We start from the raw sequence: 23,149 nt of genomic DNA on the forward strand, positions 1-23,149 counted from the left end.
TAGATTACACTGTTTCTCTGTGACTCCATCTAATGAGAATATTGGCTGTCTACTCCCGTTATTGGGGCCCTCTGCCAACCCTTGGCAACTGGGAACTTGTGGCAGCAGACAGGCCACTGTCAACAGTGTGCTGCCCTCCCCACCACCACCATCATTCTAAATGTTCTGATTCTTCCTTAAGTTCCTTGAGTTCTGGTCCTCCCTTCCCTCCTCCCTAGATTTCTCTCCTCCGCCTCCCCACTCCCTCCCTCAGGGCCCACACCCACCACTTGCTGTAGCAAGTCCGTAGAACATGGTCCAGCCCAGCCAGACATGAGTGATCCAAGCCACAGAGCAGCTAGTGCTAGAAATGCGATTTGCAGTGGCTTCTCCAAAGGAACAGCCCTGCAACAGATCCCCTTTGCTTTATTCATTCGGACAATAAATCACAAAAACAGGTAACTAGTTACCACCTAAAGTAGAAAAGGTCAGTTCCTCCTCCACAAAGTGGCAACTGACCTTTCTCCTAGTCATGATGAAAAAGGAACAAAGGAAGGAAGGAAGAAAAACTATTACAACCCATAATATGATTTTTCCCCCAGGGGTGGAGTTATTTGAAAGGTTTGGGTTACGTGGAGGAAATTAAATAAACTGTTCTATCACATTTTTCCGCTTTTAGTTACAAAGTGTTCCCTATTGTGAACAATATTACAATGAGTGCCTGTCTGAAATATTTATTGGCCCAAGGTCCTAGGCATTGTTACTACAGACTTAGTAAGCCACACAGTATGGGAAATGATGTCTGCTGGGATGCTGTTTTTACATAAGAAACCTACAGTGACATTTTTCTTTCATGAGGCTGACCCTGGGAAGATAATGGTGTCCAATGAATTGATAGAATTTTTTCAAATGTATTGCCCTTACAGAAAATCACACAGAAATTTTTAAGCCGCTGAAGGAAAATCATAAGGGGAGAATGAATTTTGAGAGCAGCAAAAAAGTGTAAAGAGAGTGAGTTGATGCTTCTAAAACCAATCTTCCGTCGACAGGTTTTATTGTAGGGCCCCGCTGTTCGGCATCGCAGATAATATCGCCCGGCATAAACCGCATAGGAAGCTTTCCATCAGGCTTTGTTACGCTGGGCAAACACTTGATTCTATTTTTCTCTGTGGTCTGAAAGCCCACGTCTGAGCTTTTTTGATTCTCTGCCCTGGAAGCCCAGGCAACATCCGCCAATGCATCACACATTTCGTTTCAAAAGAACACTGTCACTGTTAAGAGTCCGGGCTCTGTGCATTTCATAAATGTGTTTGTTTTTCTCTCTTACAGAAGCTGCAAAGAATCGATACTCCTCACTGTCATCCAGCCTTACCCTGTAAGTGTCCTGCGAGGAAACATGCCACTGTATGACCTCAGGTTTCTAGTCTCCTCCCACTGCAGTAAAACCGGGATGATGAATACAGCAGAGAAAAAATAGCATGCATTCACAATACAAGTTCAAAAATCTTGATTATTTGTATTTTGTTCTCCATGATAGCAAACCCGTTCATTGGAGAGAAAAGAAAGTTAACTATCTTGAAAATCACCTATTCAGTCCTATGTGACTCTCACATCTGGAAATGACGCAAAACTCAAGACTTTCTTGTAGTTTCCAGTTTAAGAATCACAAGTGTAATGAGAGTATTTAGTTGTAGGAGGTTGAAGCATGATTGTTTTTCTTATCCCCATCTAAACAGTTTGGTAGACAACTGGATATTTCAGCGAGACCTGCTTTAAAGGCGGGTATTAGAGGAAATACGGTTGTCAAAATTTGATTCCACAGCCTTGGTCAGAAGGGTGGAGAGTGATTAAAATTGTACTGCCTTCAGTTTCTATGCTTTTTACAAATTATTATTATTATTTTTTTTCTTTTTCTCCCCAAAGTCCCCTGGTACATAGTTGTATATTTTTAGTTGTGGGTCCTTCTAGTTGTGGCATGTGGGATGCCGCCTCAGCATGGCTTGATGAGCAGTGCCATGTCCGTACCCAGGAAACCCTGGGCCACTGAAGTGGAGTGTGCGAACTTAACCACTCGGCCACAGGGCTGGCCCCTCTACGCTTTTTTTTTAAACAACTTTATCATGGTGTAATTTGCATATTATAAAATTCACCCTTTTGTGTGTGTGTGTGAGGAAGATTGGCCCTGAGCTAACATCTATTGCCAATCCTCCTCTTTTTGCTTGAGGAAGATTGTCCCTGAGCTAACATCTGTGCCAATCTTCCTCTATTTTATGTGGGATGCCGCCACAGTGTGGCTTGACTAGAGGTGCTAGGTCTGCGCCTGGGATCCGACCCTGCGAACCTGAGGCTGCTGAAGTGGAGCACACGAACTTAACCACTATGCCACTGGGCCAGCCCCATTTTAAAATTCACCCATTTTAAGTGTACAATTCAATGATCTTTATAAAATTTACTGAGATACGCAGCCATCACCGCAGTCCAGTTCGACAACACTTCCATCACCCCAATCAGATCCCTTGTTCCTATTTCCGATGAATCCTCCCTTGCCACCTCAATCCTGGGCAACCACTAATTTACTTTCTATTTCTGCAGATTTGCCGTTCCTTGTGAATTTCATACATTGTCAGTTGACCTAAAAATTACCAAGGCAAATCCCTTCAGATCTTTCCCAAAATGTTTACTGTCAGTATCCTGTGTGGCTTTTGTATGGAGTGGCAGGGATTCCAACCTGCTTACACTTCTGTTTTCTTCCCCATAGCGTTGGAGTGTTTCTGTATCAGTTAAAAGGCTCTGGTATCGGCCAATCTGCATCTTCTGACCAAACTCTTCATCTGCCCCATCCCAGAATTTTCCTCCTAAGCGCTATGGGGTAGGCATTCACTAGGCAGGAAAAAAAATACGTATTCAAGATCCTGATAAGATGACAAATGGAATTATTCAAGACAACAAATTATGCCATGCAGGACATAGCTATGTATATTAGAAGCTCAATTTAATATTGACTGTTACTTTTAGTCCCACCTCTTTGACACAAATACACACACACACGTTTGGATTTGAAAACTAAGGAGACAGCAGGATGTAAGAGAACCAAGATCTGAGACCTAGTTCCCAACAGAATAATGGGTGACTCCCACACCTGCTCAGAACCCTGGTTTCCTCATCTGTATGAGTAGAAGATCAGATCACATGCCATCCAAGGGCCTCCCTGCCCCACCATCTCCTGATTCCATGATTCCTTCCATATAAAGTACAACTGGTCTGTTTTTAGATTGTTTCAGTTAAGCAAATTGTCACTCACACTTACTTCAAATCTATCTACACTTCTTCATTTCTTTGCAGTGGACAAATACATTTTGGTAAAGCCAGTATAAATGTCTATAATAAGCAAGTGATTGACTTACTATAAATTCCTGGTGGAACTTCAAGTTTACATTGCCTTCCTGAATTCTTTCTCCCCACTTTATAACCTATTAGCAATGCGAGATCAGAACCATTTTACTCCAAACCAGGTTTTCTTGCAATGTGCAGTAGTGTTTTACCCGATGCAGTAAACAGAGAAAGAGAGAGGAGTTTTACATTTAAGTTAAGGATTGTATGTTGTGGCTTTGCTTGCTGTTTTTGCCGTTTGAATCTGTGTGACTTGTTATTCATATGAATACTCGTTATTATTGGTGAATCATGGAACTTCCTTTTAATAGGTAATCTGGAATTTTCTAGGAATTCACGTGGCTCTTGCTGTTGTGCTATATTGAAGGTTAACATTTAGCCACAACATTTAGGAGCAATGTTGCATGTTCTTATGGCCAACAGCTGCACCTCTGCTCCTCAGACTTACTCTCCCCCGGCCAGTCATTGTAGATGAATTCTCATCTTTGACTTGCCTTTGACCAGCCCTCCTTCCTCAAATGCCCACCACATACTCCACTACCACCTTCTCGGCCCAGCCAAATCCTTCTCATCTTTCAAGTCTCAGCGCAAAGTCTCAATGCTACCTCAGAGTTTCTCAACAGTGGCACTCTTGACATTTGGGCTGGACAATTCTCTGTGTGTGGTGCCATCCTGTGCACTGTAGGATGTTGAACAGCATCCCTGGCCTCTACCCACTAGATGCCAGGAGCATCTCCCCAAGTGGTGACAATGAAAAATGTCTCCAGACACTGCCAGTTGTTCCCTGGGGAGAAAAATCATCCCTACTTGGGAACCACTGTCCCACCTAGGGTCTTCCCTTACTGATCTAACTCAAAGTGGCTTTTTCCTCCTCTGAATTGTAGGAGTTGAAATAAAGGAGTTGAAACCCCAAAGTTACTTGAATAGATACATTAACTGTAGAGAGGAGAGCAGATGGGAGAAGAGACTGCAAAGTTTTACTTATATTTTTGTTTGGATGTTCCTACAAGCAAATTGCTTTAAAAAAATTATTGGGCTTCATTTATTTGCTAGACATTCTCTTGGCTACCAGGATTGACATATAGAAAAAGATGACCCACCAGACCAAAAGAAAGTCCCTAAATTCTACTTTATTACAGACAATAAAAATTAGCATTTTAATTTCTTAGCAACTTACTGGCCAGCATTTTTTATGTTGCAGTTCTCCTGGATAATAAGATCCAGTCGAGACAGAGAGCCAGTGCGTACCCCTTGCCACACTCCACATGTGCCCAGGACACCCCAACATGACCCAGCCACAGAAATCAACCTCCAGTGAGGCCCAGGGCAAGGGGGCCTGGGAGAAGAGTCTTAGGTCAGGATCCCTGAAATGCTTTGATAAGAAGTGATTCATGGGACCCACCCGGTGGCGCAGCGGTTAAGTGCGCACATTGTGCTTCGGCGGCCCGGGGTTCGCAGATTCAGATCCCGGGTGCGGACATGGCACCACTTGGCAAGCCATGCTGTGGCAGGTGTGCCACAGACAAAGTAGAGGAAGATGGGCACAGATGTTAGCTCAGGGCTAATCTTCCTCAAAAAAAGTGATTCTTAACAGGTTCTTGCCTTATTTTGTAAATATTATGCAGGGCTCTCTCTCCACCATTTTTACTGCATTTCTCAGAGAAAAGTTGTGGAAATACAGAAGTAGAAAAATGTGTGTCGGCAAACCTTTTCCTCAGAGACAACCAGTTTAAACATTTTGGCCCATTTCCTTCCAGTCTTCTGTTCCATGCCTCATCAGTAGTTGAGATCATATTGTATGTACAATTTTATTCTGCTTTTTTCACTTAGTATATCAAGCATTTTTCCATGTCATCAAGAATTCTGTATAAGCATCATATACATGGCTGTAAAACGTTGCATTGAACCAAGATGTACTTAACCACCCCCCTGTTGCATTTAGATTCTCTTAGAATCTTCATACTATCTTTAATGTTTTTCTATTATAAATAATTCTGCAAGGAACATCTTTGTGTATAAATCTTTATCCATATTTAGTAGTATCTCCTCAGGATGGAATTTGAGAAGAGAAATTTCAGGGTCACCTGTGGATTTTATTTGTTTTGTTCTGACATACCATTTTCTTTCCTTGTACTGTTACCATTTTTTATTACATATCTTTCTTGGCCAGCTCCTTCCTTCTTTCCTTTGACTCTGCCTTCTACAGTTCCCAAGTCTAGAACTTCCAGAACTTTCCCAGTTCACTCTTTCCTGAGACAGAGAGTATTTAGAGAGTCTCTATAACCTCCCCTCACACAACGCCAGCTCACTGAGACTTGGGCTGAGTCAGTCTCAGTTCTGGTGCCCCTGAAATACCCTTACTCATGTTCCCTCAGGTTTCTTCTAGACCGAAGGGCAAAGGGACCTGCTGGCCTGCCTCTCACTTGCTGCCTGCCTTCCACTGTGTTCCGCACACCTGAGGGAGGCTACACACCTCCTCTTGGAAGCCCCAGTGTAGCAGATGCTATCAGCACCTGGACCGTATCCCCTTGGCATGTGTCGTGCGGAGCATGCCAGCCCAATTTCCAACTGACAGCACCAGTGATTCTTTGCTTGTGGGCTTTTTATGGCCACAAGAGCAGGCCAGAAGTGCTGAGGAACTATCACTCCTGGAAGAACAGCCCCTCCATCACTGACTGATGGGAGCTGGTGGATAAATACCCCAGCTCTTCCTCTCCTCAGACAGTGTAACTCTGAGGCGTGTGGTCTGCCTTGTTTCTCAGATGTTCCTAGCAGAGTTAAGTTCCAGTTGCTTACAGTAGTGCCTGACTTAACAAGGAACGTTTCATCGGCTTACTCCCTCTCCCTCCTTCCGTTCCCCTGCTCACCTATCCGTGCTTCCTGGGAGCCCCTCCCAAATCAGCTACTTGCTTGTGAATCCTTGTCTTCGGGTCTGCTTTGGGGGGACTCCAAGCTAAGTCACCCAGTGATAGCTGTGGGCTAGTTCGTCCTCACCAAGTGTTTACTCGCTGCCTACTCTCTAAGTAGTCCTCTGGAGCTACAGGGATTGTAAGTTCAAGACTTTTCTCTTCTGTTTCAGAAATTAATCTAATTATGTAACTGTTTTCAAACTATGTTCTAGTGACTTCTAAGAGAATCTAAAAGCATCAGGAGCATGCCATATGTCTATCGTGGCCACCTTACCAACAGTAAATTTGAAAAGAGGTGCAAGGGTTGATTGGAGGCCTTCTAATCTTAAAATTAATCCACAGCAGGAGAATCTGATTATTCTAAATGGTAATTACTTCTCATTTCCACCACAGGATATGGAGTGCTTGTGATCAGCACCTGCAGGTCTGCAGGTTGCTAAGAATTAATTCATCACGTTTTTGAGTTGTATATTTGTTGAGCCACAAAGAAAGATCTAAGTTAAAACTGCAGTCCTGGCTCGTTGACCTACTCCATGTACCACAAGTAATTCCAGCCAGTGGAAGAAACCATTCCTTTGTTGATTCTAATTCAGTAACCTTCAGACTTGAAGAGCTTATGTTTTTATTAACAAAACATTATTTTTAAAATGCATGTTGATTATATGAAATATCCACAAATCCAGAACAAGAAAAATGCACTTGTATGGAGTCTTAGTTAGACTTTTATCCCCAGTCTGTTGACTTCAAAATATGTATAAAATAATATTTACTTAACTATCTTGGCTATCTGGTTTTCTTCCGGGTTTTCCTGGATTAGCAGGTTTGTCATTAGGACGTAGTAAATAAATATGGGAATGAGGCTGTAAGAGGCGGGCATGCCGTAGCTACAGAGAGAAGAGAGAAGCATCCTCAGCTTGACGAGTTCTGCTCTATGGGGCCACTGACTTTAGGGGCAAATAACCCTATATGCTTCATGGGAACATCACTGCGTTCTAAGATTATGCATCAAATGATAAGCATAAAAGACTAAGGTCTGTTAAATAGACTTTTTTATTGAGGCAAGGGATTATGTAGAACATTTTAGAAAAATATGGTAAAATATTACATTGAAAAATTCAGATGCATAGAGGCATCAACCTCAGTATCTGGTAATTGAACACGTGTGAAATACTTCATTCGCAAACAATGCTGGAGAAGTGGGGTGTTGCTGCATTCAAACATCTCGTCTAATTAGCAGTGTCTGTTCTGGGGAGCTTTATTACAGCCACTTCACTTGTGCTAAACTCATTGTGCCCATGTAAATATCACCTGCTTAAAATCATTAAAGGAGAATAATGTTTTCCTTTCAGCTAAAAAATGACATATCAAAAGCAAATGAACTCTACTGGATGATTTGTTCGTTAATTATTACTAGACTTGGCCTATAATTACCAAGATGCCAATGAGAACACTGCTGTCACACCACTTCAGCTCTGCAGTAGGACTTTTAAAAGTCACGTTGAGCGTGTTCAAAGCTGTTCTTTTTTGAGGAGCAGCCATTCAGAGTTTTTTTGGTGTTTGTGTTTTTTTAAGAGGACAGTCATTCTCCTAAAACATCTTGCATAAATGGAGGAATTGAAGCTCTAGAGGTCAAATCATCCATCTGTCCAGTCCTCTAAGACACTGCTTAGAGCAAAGGGTAGGATGGGTGTGGAGAGGAACTTTAGAAATAACAGGAGAGGGCTGGCCCAGTGACGTGGTGGTGAAGTTTGCACGCTCTGCTTTGGCAGCCCAGGGTTCACCAATTCAGGTCCTGGGCATGGACCTACACACTGCTCATCAAGCCATGCTGTGGTGGAACCCCCCGTACATAGTTGTAGATTCTAGTTGTGAGTGCTCTGGTTGTGGCATGTGGGACGCCACCTCAGCGTGGCCTGATGAGCAGTGCCATGTCGGTTCCCAGGATCCGAACCGGTGAAACCTCGGGTCACTGAAGCAGAGTGTGCAAACTTAACCACTCGGCTATGGGGCCGGCCCCTCGCGGTCATTTTAGATCTATCAGTGGCTCTCCTCTACCTCATTAAAAATAGATCACTAATGGTCCACTTGTCATAAACCCAACATTACATCTGGCCACCACCTTGCCTTCCACATTATTCTCAAAGTTCTATATTAAAAGCAGGGTTTGTGTACTTTCGCAGCCATCTTTTAAAAAGATCCTTGGAAATGTGCTCAATAAGAACATGGAACATGCTGTTTGCAGTTCTTTTCTGGTGACTAAATCAAACTTATTACTTTATGAGCATGACAGGGTTTCCAGTGCATCCATAATTTGTATTTCATCCTTGGATTGGGCATGCACTGAACAGTTGACTTTTTAGCAAAAATATTGTATATCTGGGAGGATAAAGATAGAAAACAACTGTTATAAGGTTTGTATAATGTCACCAATAATCAGATAAAATGTTTTCTTTTTTTTAGTCTCCCAAATCAGCATTTATTAGTGCTGCAAAAAAGGCCAGATTAAAGTCCAATCCAGTCAAAGTGCGATTCTCCGAGGAGGTCATCATCAATGGCCAAGTGTCGGTGAGTTGCCAGTCACCTGCTTGTGATTCAGAGATAGTCATTGAGGTAGGGGCTTTGCATTAAGCGAAGCCAGTAGTTCCACTGGAATGAGCAATTTAGAACTGGTTGTTGGATTTCACAACAGTGTCAAGTCTCAGGATTGTAACGTCTTTGAGAGATCACCAGGCTGTGCCTGATGTGTTCCCTCTAACATGGCCAGAATATGTAGGAGTCTAGTATTTCGTTGAACGCTTCCAGTGTTGGGAGACCTCACTACCTTTGCAAAGGAGTTCGTTTGATTTGAACTCACTGACATTGCCTCGTATTGAGTAATATAGGCCTCTTTGAAACGTCCACCTATTTCTTCCCATTCTGCCCACTAAGCATTCTTCCATGTGATAGCCCTGTATATATTTTGAGAAAAGTTTCCCTTAGTTTTTCCTTATCCAAAATGAAACATCTCTATTCTTTCAACTAATCAAAATGGAAAGAAGTTAAAATACTGGAAAAGTTTTAATATGCAACCAGAGTGAAGAAATGCTGCCCAGCTCTCCATCACTAGGTCTTGGTGGAATTCATGATTGCTCAGGCACGTGGTTGATCTTCACAACGAATAATGCACACATCAATAGGATGCTTTATTTTCACTTTTTCCTTAAAAAAAAATATACAGCACAGTGTTTTTGGTGTTTAGATTGCTGTCATCTAGAGCACTCGTATTTTTTTGGACCTTTGAAATGCCAGCTTTTGTTGTTGAGGTTTTGTTGTTGCTGTTGGTGTTGTTTAAATAAACTCAAAGGATAAAATCTCCTTCATGACAAGCTCGTTATGGGTGACAAACTCCTCCCTGAGGGTGGTCCTGGATCAGATTTGAAGATGTAGGCCTGCATATCCTGGGCGAAGAACTCACGGTCTCAGCGTCTTGTAGCCCAAACTTGCTGATCTGTGTTTGCCCCACTTGGAGTCCAGGGGGTTAGCTGGCCAATCTGCCTAACAATTGTGATGCTTGTGGGAGGGGACCTAATGCTGTCACTGTGCTGCCCTGTGAGCATTTTAGCTGTGGCCTTATCCTCCCACTTACCATCTTCCACCGCATCCCCTCTGCCCGTTTCACACCACAGTCTGTTCTGCTCACCTCAATGGATCCCCCACCACTCTGGATGCAGAGTTACCGTACATCACCATTTCACAAGACTGTCCCTGTTTAAGGCTGGAAGGTTCCAGTCACAGAGGAATCACTGTATCACAGACGGTCATCTGAAACTTACCTCATCTTTTCTCAAGCTCTGAGCATGAGATTGGGCAATCAGGCAGTTTATGCATCTTTAGAGGGGCTATGATTCTAGAAGCTGCTGTGGCAGTTTCACTTTGTCCCTGGCTATAACAGGGCTCGGTTGAGGCAGCTGGTGTGTGAGAGCAGCCCTAGGGGTCGATCATCTCCTGCAGCCTCCTCCGCCTCACCACAGGCCTGGGAATGGCAGGGACATTCAGTCACGTGTCTGCTCCTCAGCCTGTGTGACCATCTTCATTTCCAGTCTACTCTTGCTCTTCTGAGTCATTGTGTGTCATTTCCTCTAGACTTGGAGCCAAACTTACTCAGTGAATTGGGTAGCAGGAAAGTCACATGTGAGGTCCACAGAAATAGAAAGGAGGGGGAGGCAATTCAGAGAAAGAAATAGGAAGTGAAAGGCATGGAGCCTGTTGTGGAAATCCTTAGGGATTGAATTCTCATGGACTAACTGTAGGACATCAGCAAATCTCTGGACAGCTCGTCTTCAGTTTCCTCATCTGTAAAACAAGGAACATATGCTTTCATGATTGCTGAGTTCCCCCCAACTCCGGTGACTTCATGACCAACTACATGTGAGTAACGCAGTTCACTCCAAGAATTCACGGGACTCATCCAACATGCCTTCTTTCTCCCCATTCCATCTCTCCCTACTTCCAGTTAAAGAGAAAATTCAAAGGAAAACGTTTCTATTGTTTACTTTTGGTTGTGTTTCAAGCATCTCTTTTTGAGTTATTGCTAGATTATGATCTGTTTGTTATAGACATAGTGTTTTACTCTTTTAACACACTAACCCATTCCTTGTATGTCCCCTTTGAGTTTAAGGAACATTCCTAAATGGGTTAAAAATCATTTCACAAAATAACTTTACACTTGAAGCTTGTTAATGCTTGTGACTCACTGCCATGACCTCTGCCAGGGGCCAACAGGCATCACATCAAACATCATCATTGCTGGTCCTCGTTCTGCTCAAGACATGCTGTTCTGCTAAAGTCTGGGCTTGCAGTCCCCAACATTGTAGCTTAATTACAAAGGAATTATTTCTGTAATTGTGTTTTCCAATGGGAAACCTTGATTTAAAAAAAAAACAAAAAAAAAACCTCATCTGATTGATTTTCTGATGGGAAAAGATCTTTTATTTGAATCAACCGAGTTTTTTGTAGCTAGAAAAGAATTTTGCTCTGAACAACTGAACTCAGGTATCACCAAAGGGACACCTTGGTTGACCTTATAGAGTTCGATTGTTTTTTACATTGTGATCAGAATAAATTGTACATGCGCCACTGCTGTTGCTGCGAAAAGCAGAATTGTAATTCGACTGACTTACGCCCCCCCTTCTTTTTTTTTTGCTAAACAGGAAACTGTTAAGGATAATTCACTTCTTTTTATGCCAAATGTTTTGAAAGTCTATCTGGAAAATGGGCAGACCAAATCATTTCGCTTTGACTGCAGCACCTCCATAAAGGTAAGAGGACCCACCTAAGCCCTGTAGCTGGACACGGCAGGTTTGGCGTGAAAGTCGCACTGCGAGTCTTGTGTGGCAGCGCCTTCTGTCAGAACTATCCGTTTATTTCTAAGACTTTGCTGGTTGCGTCAAAAGGTATTGTGTGAATACTTAAAAACAAGCCAAAACACAAAGCTTAGACTAAGAAGGTTCTGCTCTGTGTATGTGTGTGTGTGTTGCAAAACAGTGTAATATGCTCTCCACGCAGAACCACTAGGGCTAGTCATTTCAATGCAACCGCAGATTAATTAAAATAGCGTGACTGTCACCAAGAAGGCCTGGCGCCCTGCCCAAAGCCAGCATGATTCCTCAGCAATGTCAGCCGCCAAGAAGATTAAGATGTTAACTGTTAATTGAACACTGCTACTTTGGTGTCCAGCAGAAACAAGGGGTAGAATAATGTAAAGCTAACATTTACTTTTAATTGCTCTAACCAATTTCATGGAAATGCTGCATGAAAAGGCAGAAACGAGGCCGACTTCTTAGGAGAAGGGGTGGAAGGGAAGAGTCATAGAGCAGTCCTGTGATTTCAGAGGCACACGTGAGTTCTACACAATGGGTATTATAACAAAGCATATGGGCTCTTTCCCCCATGCTTCCTTCCTGGGGGAAAAAAGGGCATATTCTCTTTTTTATTGGACAAAAATGTGCTCAGAAATTGATTGCTCCCTAATGTTCCATCAGCCTAAAATAGGCTTTCTTCAAATGGCACAGTAAAAAAGACTTTATTGAGGTAAAAAAAAAGGTACCTAGTGATGATCTGTACAATAACGTATCAAGAGACTATCAACTCTGTGTTAAAAATGTCCATCAATAGTCAACCCCTAATTCTTGGTTTTTAAACATTAATCAGCACAGACCTTATGAGTGGAAGTATTTCTGCAAAGGCCCACTCACTGTGCATTCTTATTGCCATGATACCAGCAAGCAGCTTGTTTTGAATTGCCTTAAATAGGTAATAATTTAGCAGGTAATAGAGCAGACAATATTAGTAGATTGATGATGGAGCATTTAAATCATTCTTAAATCATTCCAGATGAGATATTAACTTCCTTCATACAAGACTGCTAATTCTAAATGGTGGTGACTGAAAAAGTCCTTTTCCTTTTTTCCTACTCAAAACCAATTTATGGTGAGATATTACTCTAATTATTGATCAGCTAACCTAGGGGTCAGCAAACTTTTTCTGGAAAGGGCTTGAGAGTAACTATTTTAGGCTTTGTAGGCCATTTGATCGCTGTGGCAACTACTCAACTCTGTTGTTGTATCATGAAAGCAGCCATACAGGTGGGCTCGGGAGGTCCTTAAGACCACCCGCAGGGTCAGTAATTCACCTGAAGGACTCACAGAACTCAGCAAGTTGTTACACTCACAGTCACGGTTTATTACAGCGAAAGGATACAAATTAAAATCAACAACAGGAAAAGGCGCATAGGGCAGCAGAGACCAGGCATGGAGCTTCCCCTTGGCCTCTCCCAGTGGAGCCGTGCAGACAGGGCTTATTTCTCCCAGCAATGATGTGTGACAATGTGCATGGAGTATTGCCAACCAGGGAAGCTCCCCCAAGCCTTGGTATTCAGAGCTGTTACTGGAGGTTGGCCACATAGACGCAGCTGACCACCTACATGGCTGCCCTTAGTATCCTGCCCCTCCAGAAGCCAAGCTGATACCACATAGCCTAACAGCCCACCACAAACAGCATTGTTAGCATAGACGATGAGGTGTGGCCCAAGGCCCCCAGGTAAACAAAGACACTCCTCCTCTCAGGCAGGACATCCCAAGGGCCTAGCAGTGACCTCCCAGGAGCCGGGAGCAAAGAGGCAAACCTTTCTGTAGGCGAGACTAATCTGTTACTACACAGACAATCTGTCAATGAATGGGCGTGGCCGGATTTGACCCCTGGGCCAGGCAGCAGTTTGAAGACCCCTGACCTAACCCAGAGGGCTACATTATTCCAACTCCGTCTGATACGGGGGCTTGTTCTGTGATACCAGCTGGCCAGAAAAACTCCTTGTTATCGGACTCCCTACCTCACCTGAAGATATAGGTAAAGACTTAAATGCATTTCTTAACAGAAATAAATCTAAATTTAAGAGAGCCCTGTAGTTAACTCTCTCTGGCCTCCTGATTCTAGGAACCCACCGTAGACTGTTTGATCTCCCTGAAGATGGCAGGTGGCAATGGGAAAACAGGGAGCAATGCAGAGTTCATATCCAATTTCAATCATCTTACCTCTTACCTAAGAGCCTTATTATCACAACAGACCCAGGCTGCTAGGCAGACAATAGAAATAGTATAGTTATGAAAGAGATATGACACTGTTTAATAAAAATCGCCCAAATTCTCGCTACAGGGTCGCAGTAGGGAAAAACTATTGTTATCGATTTTCTAGTGTCCTCCCGGGTGAATCAGGAGAATGTTTTATAAAGTACGTGTTGCCACACAAGGGCTGGTTTTGTTTTCCCTTTTCTGGGCCTTGAGCAAATATTATGAAACAGAGAATCTTTTTATGAAATTCAACGTAGTCGAGGCATTTCTGTTGAATGAGTTTTTTGGTAGTGGGTGGGTGTGCAGATCTTTGTTTTGAAGGGGCCTGAAGAAATTGAAAAAGGTCCACAGAGAAGAATCAAAATCTCAGAAAGAGCAGTAAAAAAAATTGTCTGGCAGGCTTTCGTATCTTGGCATTGTTGATACGTTGGACTAGATCATTCTTTGCTGTGGGGGCAGTCCTGTGCATCGGAAGATGCTTAGCAGCTCCCCTCCATGCCAATAGCATCCCCAACCCCATTGTGACAACCAAAAATATCTCCAGTAATTGCCAAATGTCGCTGTGGGGCGAAATTGCCCCAGGTTGAAAACCATTGCTCTGTGGGATTTTCAGCATCTGAGTATAAATTAACTTGAAGAGAGATCATTGACGAGTTTTCAAATACATGAAAAAAGTGGTTAAAGACATTAGTTTGGCGTTGCAACAAACGTGTGCTTGGGTATGGAACACCTTTCCGATCATAAATGTTTAATCCTGTAAAGGATTGCTGACTCACTCTACCTTCCCCAGAGATTTCAAATAAAAGCTCCTCTCTGTACATTGTTAGAGCGCCCTATCTCGGTGCCTGGCAGTGCTGTCATAAGTGCTTTCTCTCTGTGAGCTCGTTTAGTCCTTATATCTGTTCTGAGGCAGGGATTGCATCCGCAGTTTACAGATAAGGACGCTAAGATACTTAGAGGCTGAATAACTTGCCCTAAGGTGCACAGCTAATATGAAGTAGAGACGGGAGTACAAACCAGACTGTTTCTAGAGCCCACATTCCTTTCCACTACCACATGCTCTTACAGAAAGGTAGGCGAGGGGTCGGCAACCTTTTTTCTGTCAAGAGCCGGAGAGCAAAGACTTTAGGTTTCACAGGCCCCGCAGTCTCTGTTGCAACTGCTCAAGTCGGCCAATGCAGAGCGTGAGAGCAGCCACAGACAATACCTAAAGAGATGAGCGTGACTGTGTCCCAATAAAACTTTAGTTCCCAAAACAGGCGGTGGCTGGGTTTGGCATGCAGGCGGTACTTTGCTAATCCCTGGGGGAGAGCACTTTCAGAGGCTGTTTAAGTCCCACCCATTTAGAAGAAAGGGGAACTGAACTGATTACACCGCACAATCTATCAAAAAGCTTTCTAAGACCCTCCGGGATAGGTAAGCGCCTCCTCCAGCTGTTCACCTTGTTGCCTGTCTGTTTCTGAACGCCATAAAGATTTGGGTGGTGGGGAGGCCAGGAAAAGGCTAAGAGAAGGAAGGCCTCATTTCTGTATCTTTTAGGATCTTCGAGCATCAAGCTTCAGAATCAACCAAGATATAAAATTTAAAGATCTGAAGCCTATGTGTGCAATATTTTGTGGTCACGGTAAACTCCATGAGGAGGGCTACCTCAATTTTGATTGCATCTTGTCCGTATTTCCTCTCTCAGGATGTCATCTTAACTCTTCAAGAGAAGCTCTCCATCAAAGGCATCGAACACTTCTCCCTCATGCTGGAGCAGAGGACGGAAGGGGCGGGAACCAAGCTGCTCTTGCTTCATGAACAGGAGACTCTAACTCAGGTGTGTGAAATTACCCCTCAGGTATGCTGCTCTGGGAGCAGAGGCTGCCCAGCCCCAGAATTCGCCCGTCTTCGAATTCTTTAAATGTATTAACTGCAGCCCTGGGTATCCCCACTAGAGGAAACGCTGGCATTCATAATGGATTTTACACCTCAAGGTGATGCTTCCCTTTTGTCAATTTTTCATAGACTGCCAGTTGGTCCCCCAAACAGATTTGTCATCCAAAGACTCGGCAGCTACTCCCTGGGAATATGGCTCTGTAGAATTATACTTTATGTTATAGGAATGACTTGTGCACCTGTTTTAGTCATTGATCTCTGGAAACTATGAAAAAGAAGTGGTTTCTGAGATTATATAAATTAAGCTGAAACCATAGTTAGTGGTTTTAAGTTCCGGGTGCACGCTTGAATCTATTTTTGGAAACCTGAAATCCCTGCCCCAGTGCTGCCCACTGTAAGTCTGTGATCCAGCACTGTGTCCCAGTTCCTGCTTACCAAGATGCCACCCCCATCTGTTCTCTGGGGAGACGGGCAGGCTGCTTGGCTGCTGAATTCAATGAGGCTCCCTGACTTTTCCCGTGATTCCGCACAAGCAGAGTCTTTGTTGGATGTATAAGAGATTTCAACAAATTCCTCTTATTTAGGAGAGTTCGATGATGAGGGAACTTGAGGGAGGGTGGCATGAGGGGAGACTAGGTGGAGAAGCAGGGAGTCGAAACATCCCCAGAATGATGAAGTAGCAGAAAGTGATGTCACGCTAATGTGCTTCTTGGTTGTTGCATAATTAAAAGCTGGTGTCCCACCGTCTCTGTCCCACAGAGAGCCCTGATTCTCTAGATTCAGTAAAACTCGATGAATGAATTAGTTACAAAGTTATCATTTGTGTTCATTTATATTCCTCTATCTAAACTTGACCTATTATTTTTATCAGGTTTAAAGCTACCTATAGATATTTTAAATCACTTCTAATGTTTGTTATTTTAACCTGTGCCAAAACACTCTTGGAAACAGATGACTTTATTTCATGCTTCGTTATAGGGGAACAACCTGTGATATACAGAATCCCACATGTGAAAAGTTAGTGTTTGGCTCTGAGTTCCTCCAGAAGCTGAACTTAAGACAACGATTTGGATGCAAGTGGTTTATTTTGGAGAAGGTATCAGGAAATACTGGGAGAGGAATGGGAGGAAGATGGGAAAAATTGGAATGCTGGTAAAGAGTGTGTTAGCAAAGCCAGTTTCCACTGTGGGCAGGTAGAGCTCAATCATACTGGGGAACACTGGGAGCCAGTGAAGGACACACCTCAGAACTCTCCCACCCGAAGGGGGAGGGGGCTCTGGCATTTGTCCGCTAACATGCTGCCCGTTATTGGTGACGGGCTACTCCCAAGAACAGTTGCTCCCTGGCTATGCAGGTCCGCCTTGTGCTGGTGATGGTCACGGGTGTTTGCAGTAAATAGCCTTCAGCTTTATCAGTAAATGCCAAGGGGATATGGCGCACAGCCAGTTACTGTGAGTCTAAGGAAACCTCCCACAATTTATTGAGATTTCTAGTTACACTTCCCCTCTGAACTTCTCTCTACCGCAGAGCCTTTCTGGGAAAGCTTCATGCTGATTTCGCTGGACAAAGATTCTTGCAAAGTCTCTTCTGGTGCCGGCTAACCATAACTTCCCATTCCAGATTGATTTCCAATTTTTAAATTCCTTTTAAAATGTTGCAAGGAAACAAAAAGGCTCTAAAAATGATTCTACCCTTATCTTTCTAGAAGAGGCTTTGTTTTGTTTTTAATCAGAATGAAAAGCAAAGTGCTAAAACTCAAGTATTATCTCTAGAAAAGAAAATTGATTGATTGAAGTATCTTGAAACAAACCAGCTATATGCCTTTGAAATCAATGCATATGAAAAACTCTTTTTTTTTCCTTCTCCCCAAAGCCCCCCAGTACATAGTTATATCTTCTAGTTGTTGGTTCTTCTGGCTCTGCTGTGTCGGACGCTGCCTCAGTATGGCCTGATGAAAGGCCTATGTCCACGCCCAGGATACGAACCAGCGAAACCCTGTGCAGCTGAAGCAGAGCGCGTGAACCTAACCACTCGGCCACGGAGCCAGCCCCTTCTTGTTTGTTTTAGAGACTGTTATTTTTATAGACTGTCATTTATAATGAGTCTAAAGCACTGTTTTGCATTTCATTAATTTATTTCCCAAAACTAGTGTAAACTACTGATGATAAAAATAGACCCAAGGTCGCTTATAGGAAATTCAGGGAAGATAGATTCCAAACCAGTAATTAAAGGAGCTGGAGATATGATGATACCTGACTTTCTAACATCAGCACAGATCTTCCAACAAAATCCTCTGTGATGTCACGGTGAGACATGGCAGCCCTGACCAGCACCACAGGTCTCCTAGGTTCCCGTGTTTCCTTCTTCCTGGTTCACTTTACCATCAGCCAGTGATTGGCAGCCCATAGCCCATGGCCTCATGAGTCCACTCAGGTTTGCCATCCTGCCCACAGCCAGAAAGCTGGTTCAGCGTTCCTACTTGGGCATTCCAGGATGTCCAGTATACCTTTAAAAGTCGGCTGTGTTTTCCCATTGAAATTCTTCTGCTCAAGAAAGTTAGCAATGTAAACTGTAAGAATACGTATATAAATACATACACATACATGCCATAGGACTCAAAAAGCTATTGCTATTTTTATTTTGAATTTGTAAATCGTAGTTCATGAACCTTTTTATTTTTCCAGGTTTGTCCCCTGCGTAAAAGTAGTTACAGGTACATGAAACTACATACAAGTGCATAAAAAAATACATCCAAGTGCACAAAACTACAAGTAGAACAGCTGTGTTGGCTCAGGCTGTGTGGTTTTCATTTCCTCTTTAAGGGAAATTGTGCTGACCTCTTTAAGGGAAATTGAAGAGCTTTTACCTTCTTTCTTGGAGTCCAGTGTCTTCCCATGCATTCAGCTGTGTATTAAGCGCCTACTATTCATTGATTGATTCCCTTTGGTTGCCAAAGGAATTAAAAAATTAACACCTAGTAGTTGGCACATACTTTGCTGGAAGAGGGGAAAACAAGTCAAAATGATCCATGGTCCTTGACTCTAAAGAACCTGTGGTATATTCTAAGCTCCTTTGAACAATTTCAACAATATCATGATATCATAAGTTTGGGGTAGTTTGGAAACTTGTGGACTCCAGATTTAGTGCATGGGCCAAAACATCTGCCTTCCCACTTTCCAATGCGATGTCATCCTAGGTTGACCCAGTTATGCTTTCACTGTTACAGTCAGTCTGGAGTCTAGTTTAGAAAGAACCCACAGCAGTATTATGCAGTAATAAACTGTAGTGAACAATCTCTGTGCTCTCCCTCTGGATCCCCTTCTGTACCCTCCCACCCTTGCACCCCCGCCCTAGATTTGGAGTGCTATCACTTACAACAGCCAGCACCTGCAGGTCTTCAGAGACCTGCCCTCAGACTACTGGCGCCCATTCCACACCTGGAAATTCACATCCCCCTGGGACAGCCCGGAATCAATGAGTTCTCAGTGCTCTTTGGCCCAGGTCCCAGCGGCTCTGTGGTGTAAGTTACCCTACAGAGTCCCCCACAGGTCAGGCAGAAGCTATGCCCTGCTGGATACTGGGCCCTCCTAGGCTTCCTCTCCTGCCTGACCTGCTTTCCTCACTCCCTTACTGGCCTCTCCCGGGAGCACTAACTTGGTAAGTCCCTCATCATAGGGTCTGCTTCTGGGGAACCCGACCTAAGTCACAGGTATGTACAGTTTTCAGGGAATGAGTATCTATGACAAATACTAAAAGAATTTCAGCCATTTCCTTCCTCGGTGTCCAAACTTGCCTGTGCTTCTGTGTCCCTCAGCCATTCCTCAGTCAGCACTGAAGGATTCTTGTGATTGGTCTGCTCTTCTAGGTGACACAGCGGCCCAGCTCCCATAAGATGAGGTGTCTTTTCCGAATTAGCTTTGTCCCAAAGGATCCAATTGACCTTTTAAGGAGAGATCCAGTTGCTTTCGAGTATCTCTATGTTCAGGTATGTGAGAATTTGGGCATGTTTTATATTAACATTGGGGGGTAAATTAACTGTGGGGTTTTTCCCTAACTTCTGAAAGAAGTTTGGGATTTTATTTCTTTTTGTCCCCCACCCCAAGCTCAATGCATTATAAAATGATTCCATGGTGCTTTCTTAATTTTTACTTTTGATTTTGAAATAATTTCATACTTAGGAAAAAGTTTTGAGTAGTAAAAGAACTCTTTGGTATCCTTCATCGAGATTCACCAATTGTTAACATTTTACCACATTTACTTTATCTTTGGCGTGCACATGATCCCCCGTTCCCCGCCACACACAATTTTTTTTCTAACTTTATGATTATCAGTTACCAAAATCACGCTCATTTACTACTAAGTACTTCGGTGTGTATTTTCTAGTACCAAAGACATTTTCTTATATAATCACTGTGTAGTTAACAAAATCAAGAAATTTAACAGTGATACATTTCTATTATCTGATCTACAGTACATATCCAGATTTTGCCTATTGTCACAAATATGTCCTTTATATCATTTTTTTCCCCTAGAAAACAAGATCCACTCCAGGATCCCATTTTGCAAGTAGTTGTCATGTCACTTTAGTTTCCTTAAAACTGGAACATTCTTCAGACTTTCTTTGACTTTCAAGGACTTGACAAGTTTGAGGAGTACTGATCAGTTATCTTGTAAAATTCTCTCAAATTGGGTTTCTCTGATGTTTTCTCATGATTACATTGAAGGTGTGCATTTTGGGCAGAACACCAACATGAGTGATTTTGTGTCCTCCTTAGTGCGTCACATCAGGAGGCCCATGATGTCAGTTTGTCCGCTCAATGGCAAGTTTGACTTTGACTCTTGCTTAAGGCAATATTCTCCAAATGTATCCATCCAGAAGTTATCACTTTTCCTTTTGTAATTAAGAAGTAATTTGTGGAGAGTCATTTTGCAACTCTCTTATTATCCTTCTACCCACTAGTTTTAGTATTTATTGATGATTCTTGCCTGAATCTATTATTGCACTGGTTAAAAATGGTGATTTTTCTAATGCCATTATTTCTTCTTCATTTATTGGCATTCTACTGTAAGATAGAGTTTCCCTTCTCCTTTATTCACTTATTAACTCATTCATTTATTTGGTGCTTAGATTGTTCTGAAATATCATGATATACTTTATACTGGAATTATTGATTTTAAGGCAATAAAACTTTAAGAAGGTAGTATTCTTTGCAGTATCCTTTGATTCTGGGATACAATTGTCAGAAAAAAAAAAAAAAGGCTTCAAGAAATGAGAATCTTTGCTAGTTTGTCCCAAAGGGAATTTCCCCATTTGATATTTAGGAGATGTTCCTATATTTCTCTATCACTGCTTCCTATTCTTCTCACTTAAATGCCTAATATAATCACATTAAACAGTAAGAAGCCACTTACCTCATGCTTAAGCATCCAGCATTAAGCTACTCGAAGAGGTTGTAAACCTAATGTAACCTTCCTCCACAAAAAAGGAAGAAAAGACGAGAAAAACAACCGACATGCTCTCTTTGGCTGGGGATACCTGTATAGGGCAAAGATTGCTGGAGCCCTACATAAGAAATAAAAAGCAACGAAGCCGCAAAAAGAAAATAAAAGAAATATTTGTTAACTATGGGTAGTTGGTACACTGGTATTTGTTTTACTATTCTCAGTATTTTCTTGTATATTTAAAGCTTTTGTAATCTTTAAAAAGTTGATTGGGAAAAGAAAGTAAGTAGAAGATGGCAGAGAGACATAGACAAGATAAATGGCAGAGGTTAGGAATAGTGACATAAATTAAAATGGTAATAAGCCCTGGAGAACAGAAATGAAGTCAGGGGCCAGCCCTGTGGCAGAGTAGTTAAGTTCTCGTGCTCTGCTTTGTCGGCCCAGGGTTTCACCAGTTCGAATCGTGGGAGCAGACATGGCATGGCTCCTCAAGCCATGCTGAGGCAGCGTCCCACATGCCACAACTAGAAGGACCCACAACTAAAAATACACAACTATGTACCGGGGGGCTTTGGGGAGAAAAAGGAAAAATAAAATCTTAAGAAAAAAAAAAAAGAAATGAAGTCAGAGAAGAAAGAATCGGAATGTACTAGAACATTCCAGCAGATGGAGGCACTCAGGGAAAGGCTGGTTAAACATTCCCCATCAGTGGTCTTTGGAAGAGACTGTGGTATTTACAGCTCAGTAGGATGATTAATGTTCTTGAGGATAACCCTGAGTCATCAGGAAAAGGCAAGTCCTGTTCGGTATACCCTGTTTGTCGTGTAAAGAAATGTGCCGTGCACTTTACACATTTTCTACCCAAAACAGTGAAATTGTCATGACTTGGGTTTTTTAAATGTTAAACTTTGGTCACCTGGACCCCCTCAACAAATGCCCCTGTTCTACAAAAGGCCAGGCAACCCAGATGTGACTGCATGAAACAAACAGCCTGATTCTCAGCTGATCTGTTACTGCGTCTTCCCCGTATTCCTGCTGAGCACTGACCCACGGCTTTGCCACTGCAGCTCAGATCACGTGCTATGATTTTTAGCTTGTTAGTTGCAAATAAATAGTTACAGGTGCCAGTCAGTGTGTGGCTGTAGACAGTGAGATGCATTCAGTTGTCCTTCTCTATAATTATATACTCACCCCATTAACAAGATGATGCTTTAAAACCATTTACTCTGCTTCTCTTTTAAACATCACAAGCTCATTGCATTTTTATAAGAGAAGAGCGTGGTGGTGTTTGCCTTGGGGAGGGGAGACCTCTTAAGTAGACCAGGAGTACTGCTAAGCACAGTTCTGCATAAGGTGTGTTTGCTCAAATCTAAGGCAGTGTGTGGAGCTCTTTCTTATTCACAAGACATAGCGTTTATACCTGTGGCACTGGCCTGAGAACAGGAAAACCTCTCCTGGGATCTTGCCCGGGGCCCAGCAGAAGACTGACGCCATTCCTGCTTTTCCATCTTGGGTGTCGCATGAGTGGTGGATTAGCCACCCCTTCAGGGAGTAGTCAGGGGGGGAGGTGGAAAGCCATGGATGGTGAGTGATAGAGACCAAAATAAAGCTACCATCATCTTGTAGATCTTCCACTGAGGATAGGAAATGAGAATTTCTTGGCCTCAGACCCTCTGCTTCAAAATGCCTTGTATCACAGAATGTGTGGTACATCTAAAATAACGTATCTGTCTAACATAAGTCAGTGTATCTGCTAATGGTGCTGCGTGCCCATGTTGATTTTAAGGTACTAAAAAGATGCAATAAAATTAGCCTAGAGAACAAAAGAGTAAGCAGAAGCAACATATATGACATTACAAAGACAAAAATCAATTCAACTCAGTGGACTCCTAAGGAGGACAGTAGCTATTGACTAGATGAACCATAGGGATGAAAACAGAGGTTTCA

General features: G+C 42.7%; 1 protein-coding gene across 10 annotated transcripts in view; it reads left to right on the forward strand.

The window, feature by feature from the left end:
* The window catches only part of FRMPD4 (FERM and PDZ domain containing 4), a 797,725-nt gene that overhangs the window by 752,750 nt on the left and 21,826 nt on the right, over positions 1 to 23,149 (forward strand). For 8 of the 10 annotated variants that reach the window (XM_070604452.1, XM_070604446.1, XM_070604451.1 and 5 more), the window contains 5 exons: positions 1,309 to 1,354; positions 8,739 to 8,843; positions 11,468 to 11,575; positions 15,570 to 15,701; positions 19,626 to 19,745. In XM_070604452.1, the coding sequence (XP_070460553.1) occupies positions 1,309 to 1,354; positions 8,739 to 8,843; positions 11,468 to 11,575; positions 15,570 to 15,701; positions 19,626 to 19,745 (511 nt within the window). Of the gene's footprint in view, positions 1 to 1,308; positions 1,355 to 8,738; positions 8,844 to 10,487; positions 10,686 to 11,467; positions 11,576 to 15,191; positions 15,299 to 15,569; positions 15,702 to 19,625; positions 19,746 to 23,149 lie in introns of those variants that run through there. The other 2 variants (XM_070604449.1, XM_070604450.1) reach the window with 2 other exon arrangements.

This window comes from Equus przewalskii, chromosome X (genome assembly GCF_037783145.1).
Source record: "Equus przewalskii isolate Varuska chromosome X, EquPr2, whole genome shotgun sequence".
In the NCBI taxonomy this organism is placed as follows: Eukaryota; Metazoa; Chordata; class Mammalia; order Perissodactyla; family Equidae; genus Equus; species Equus przewalskii.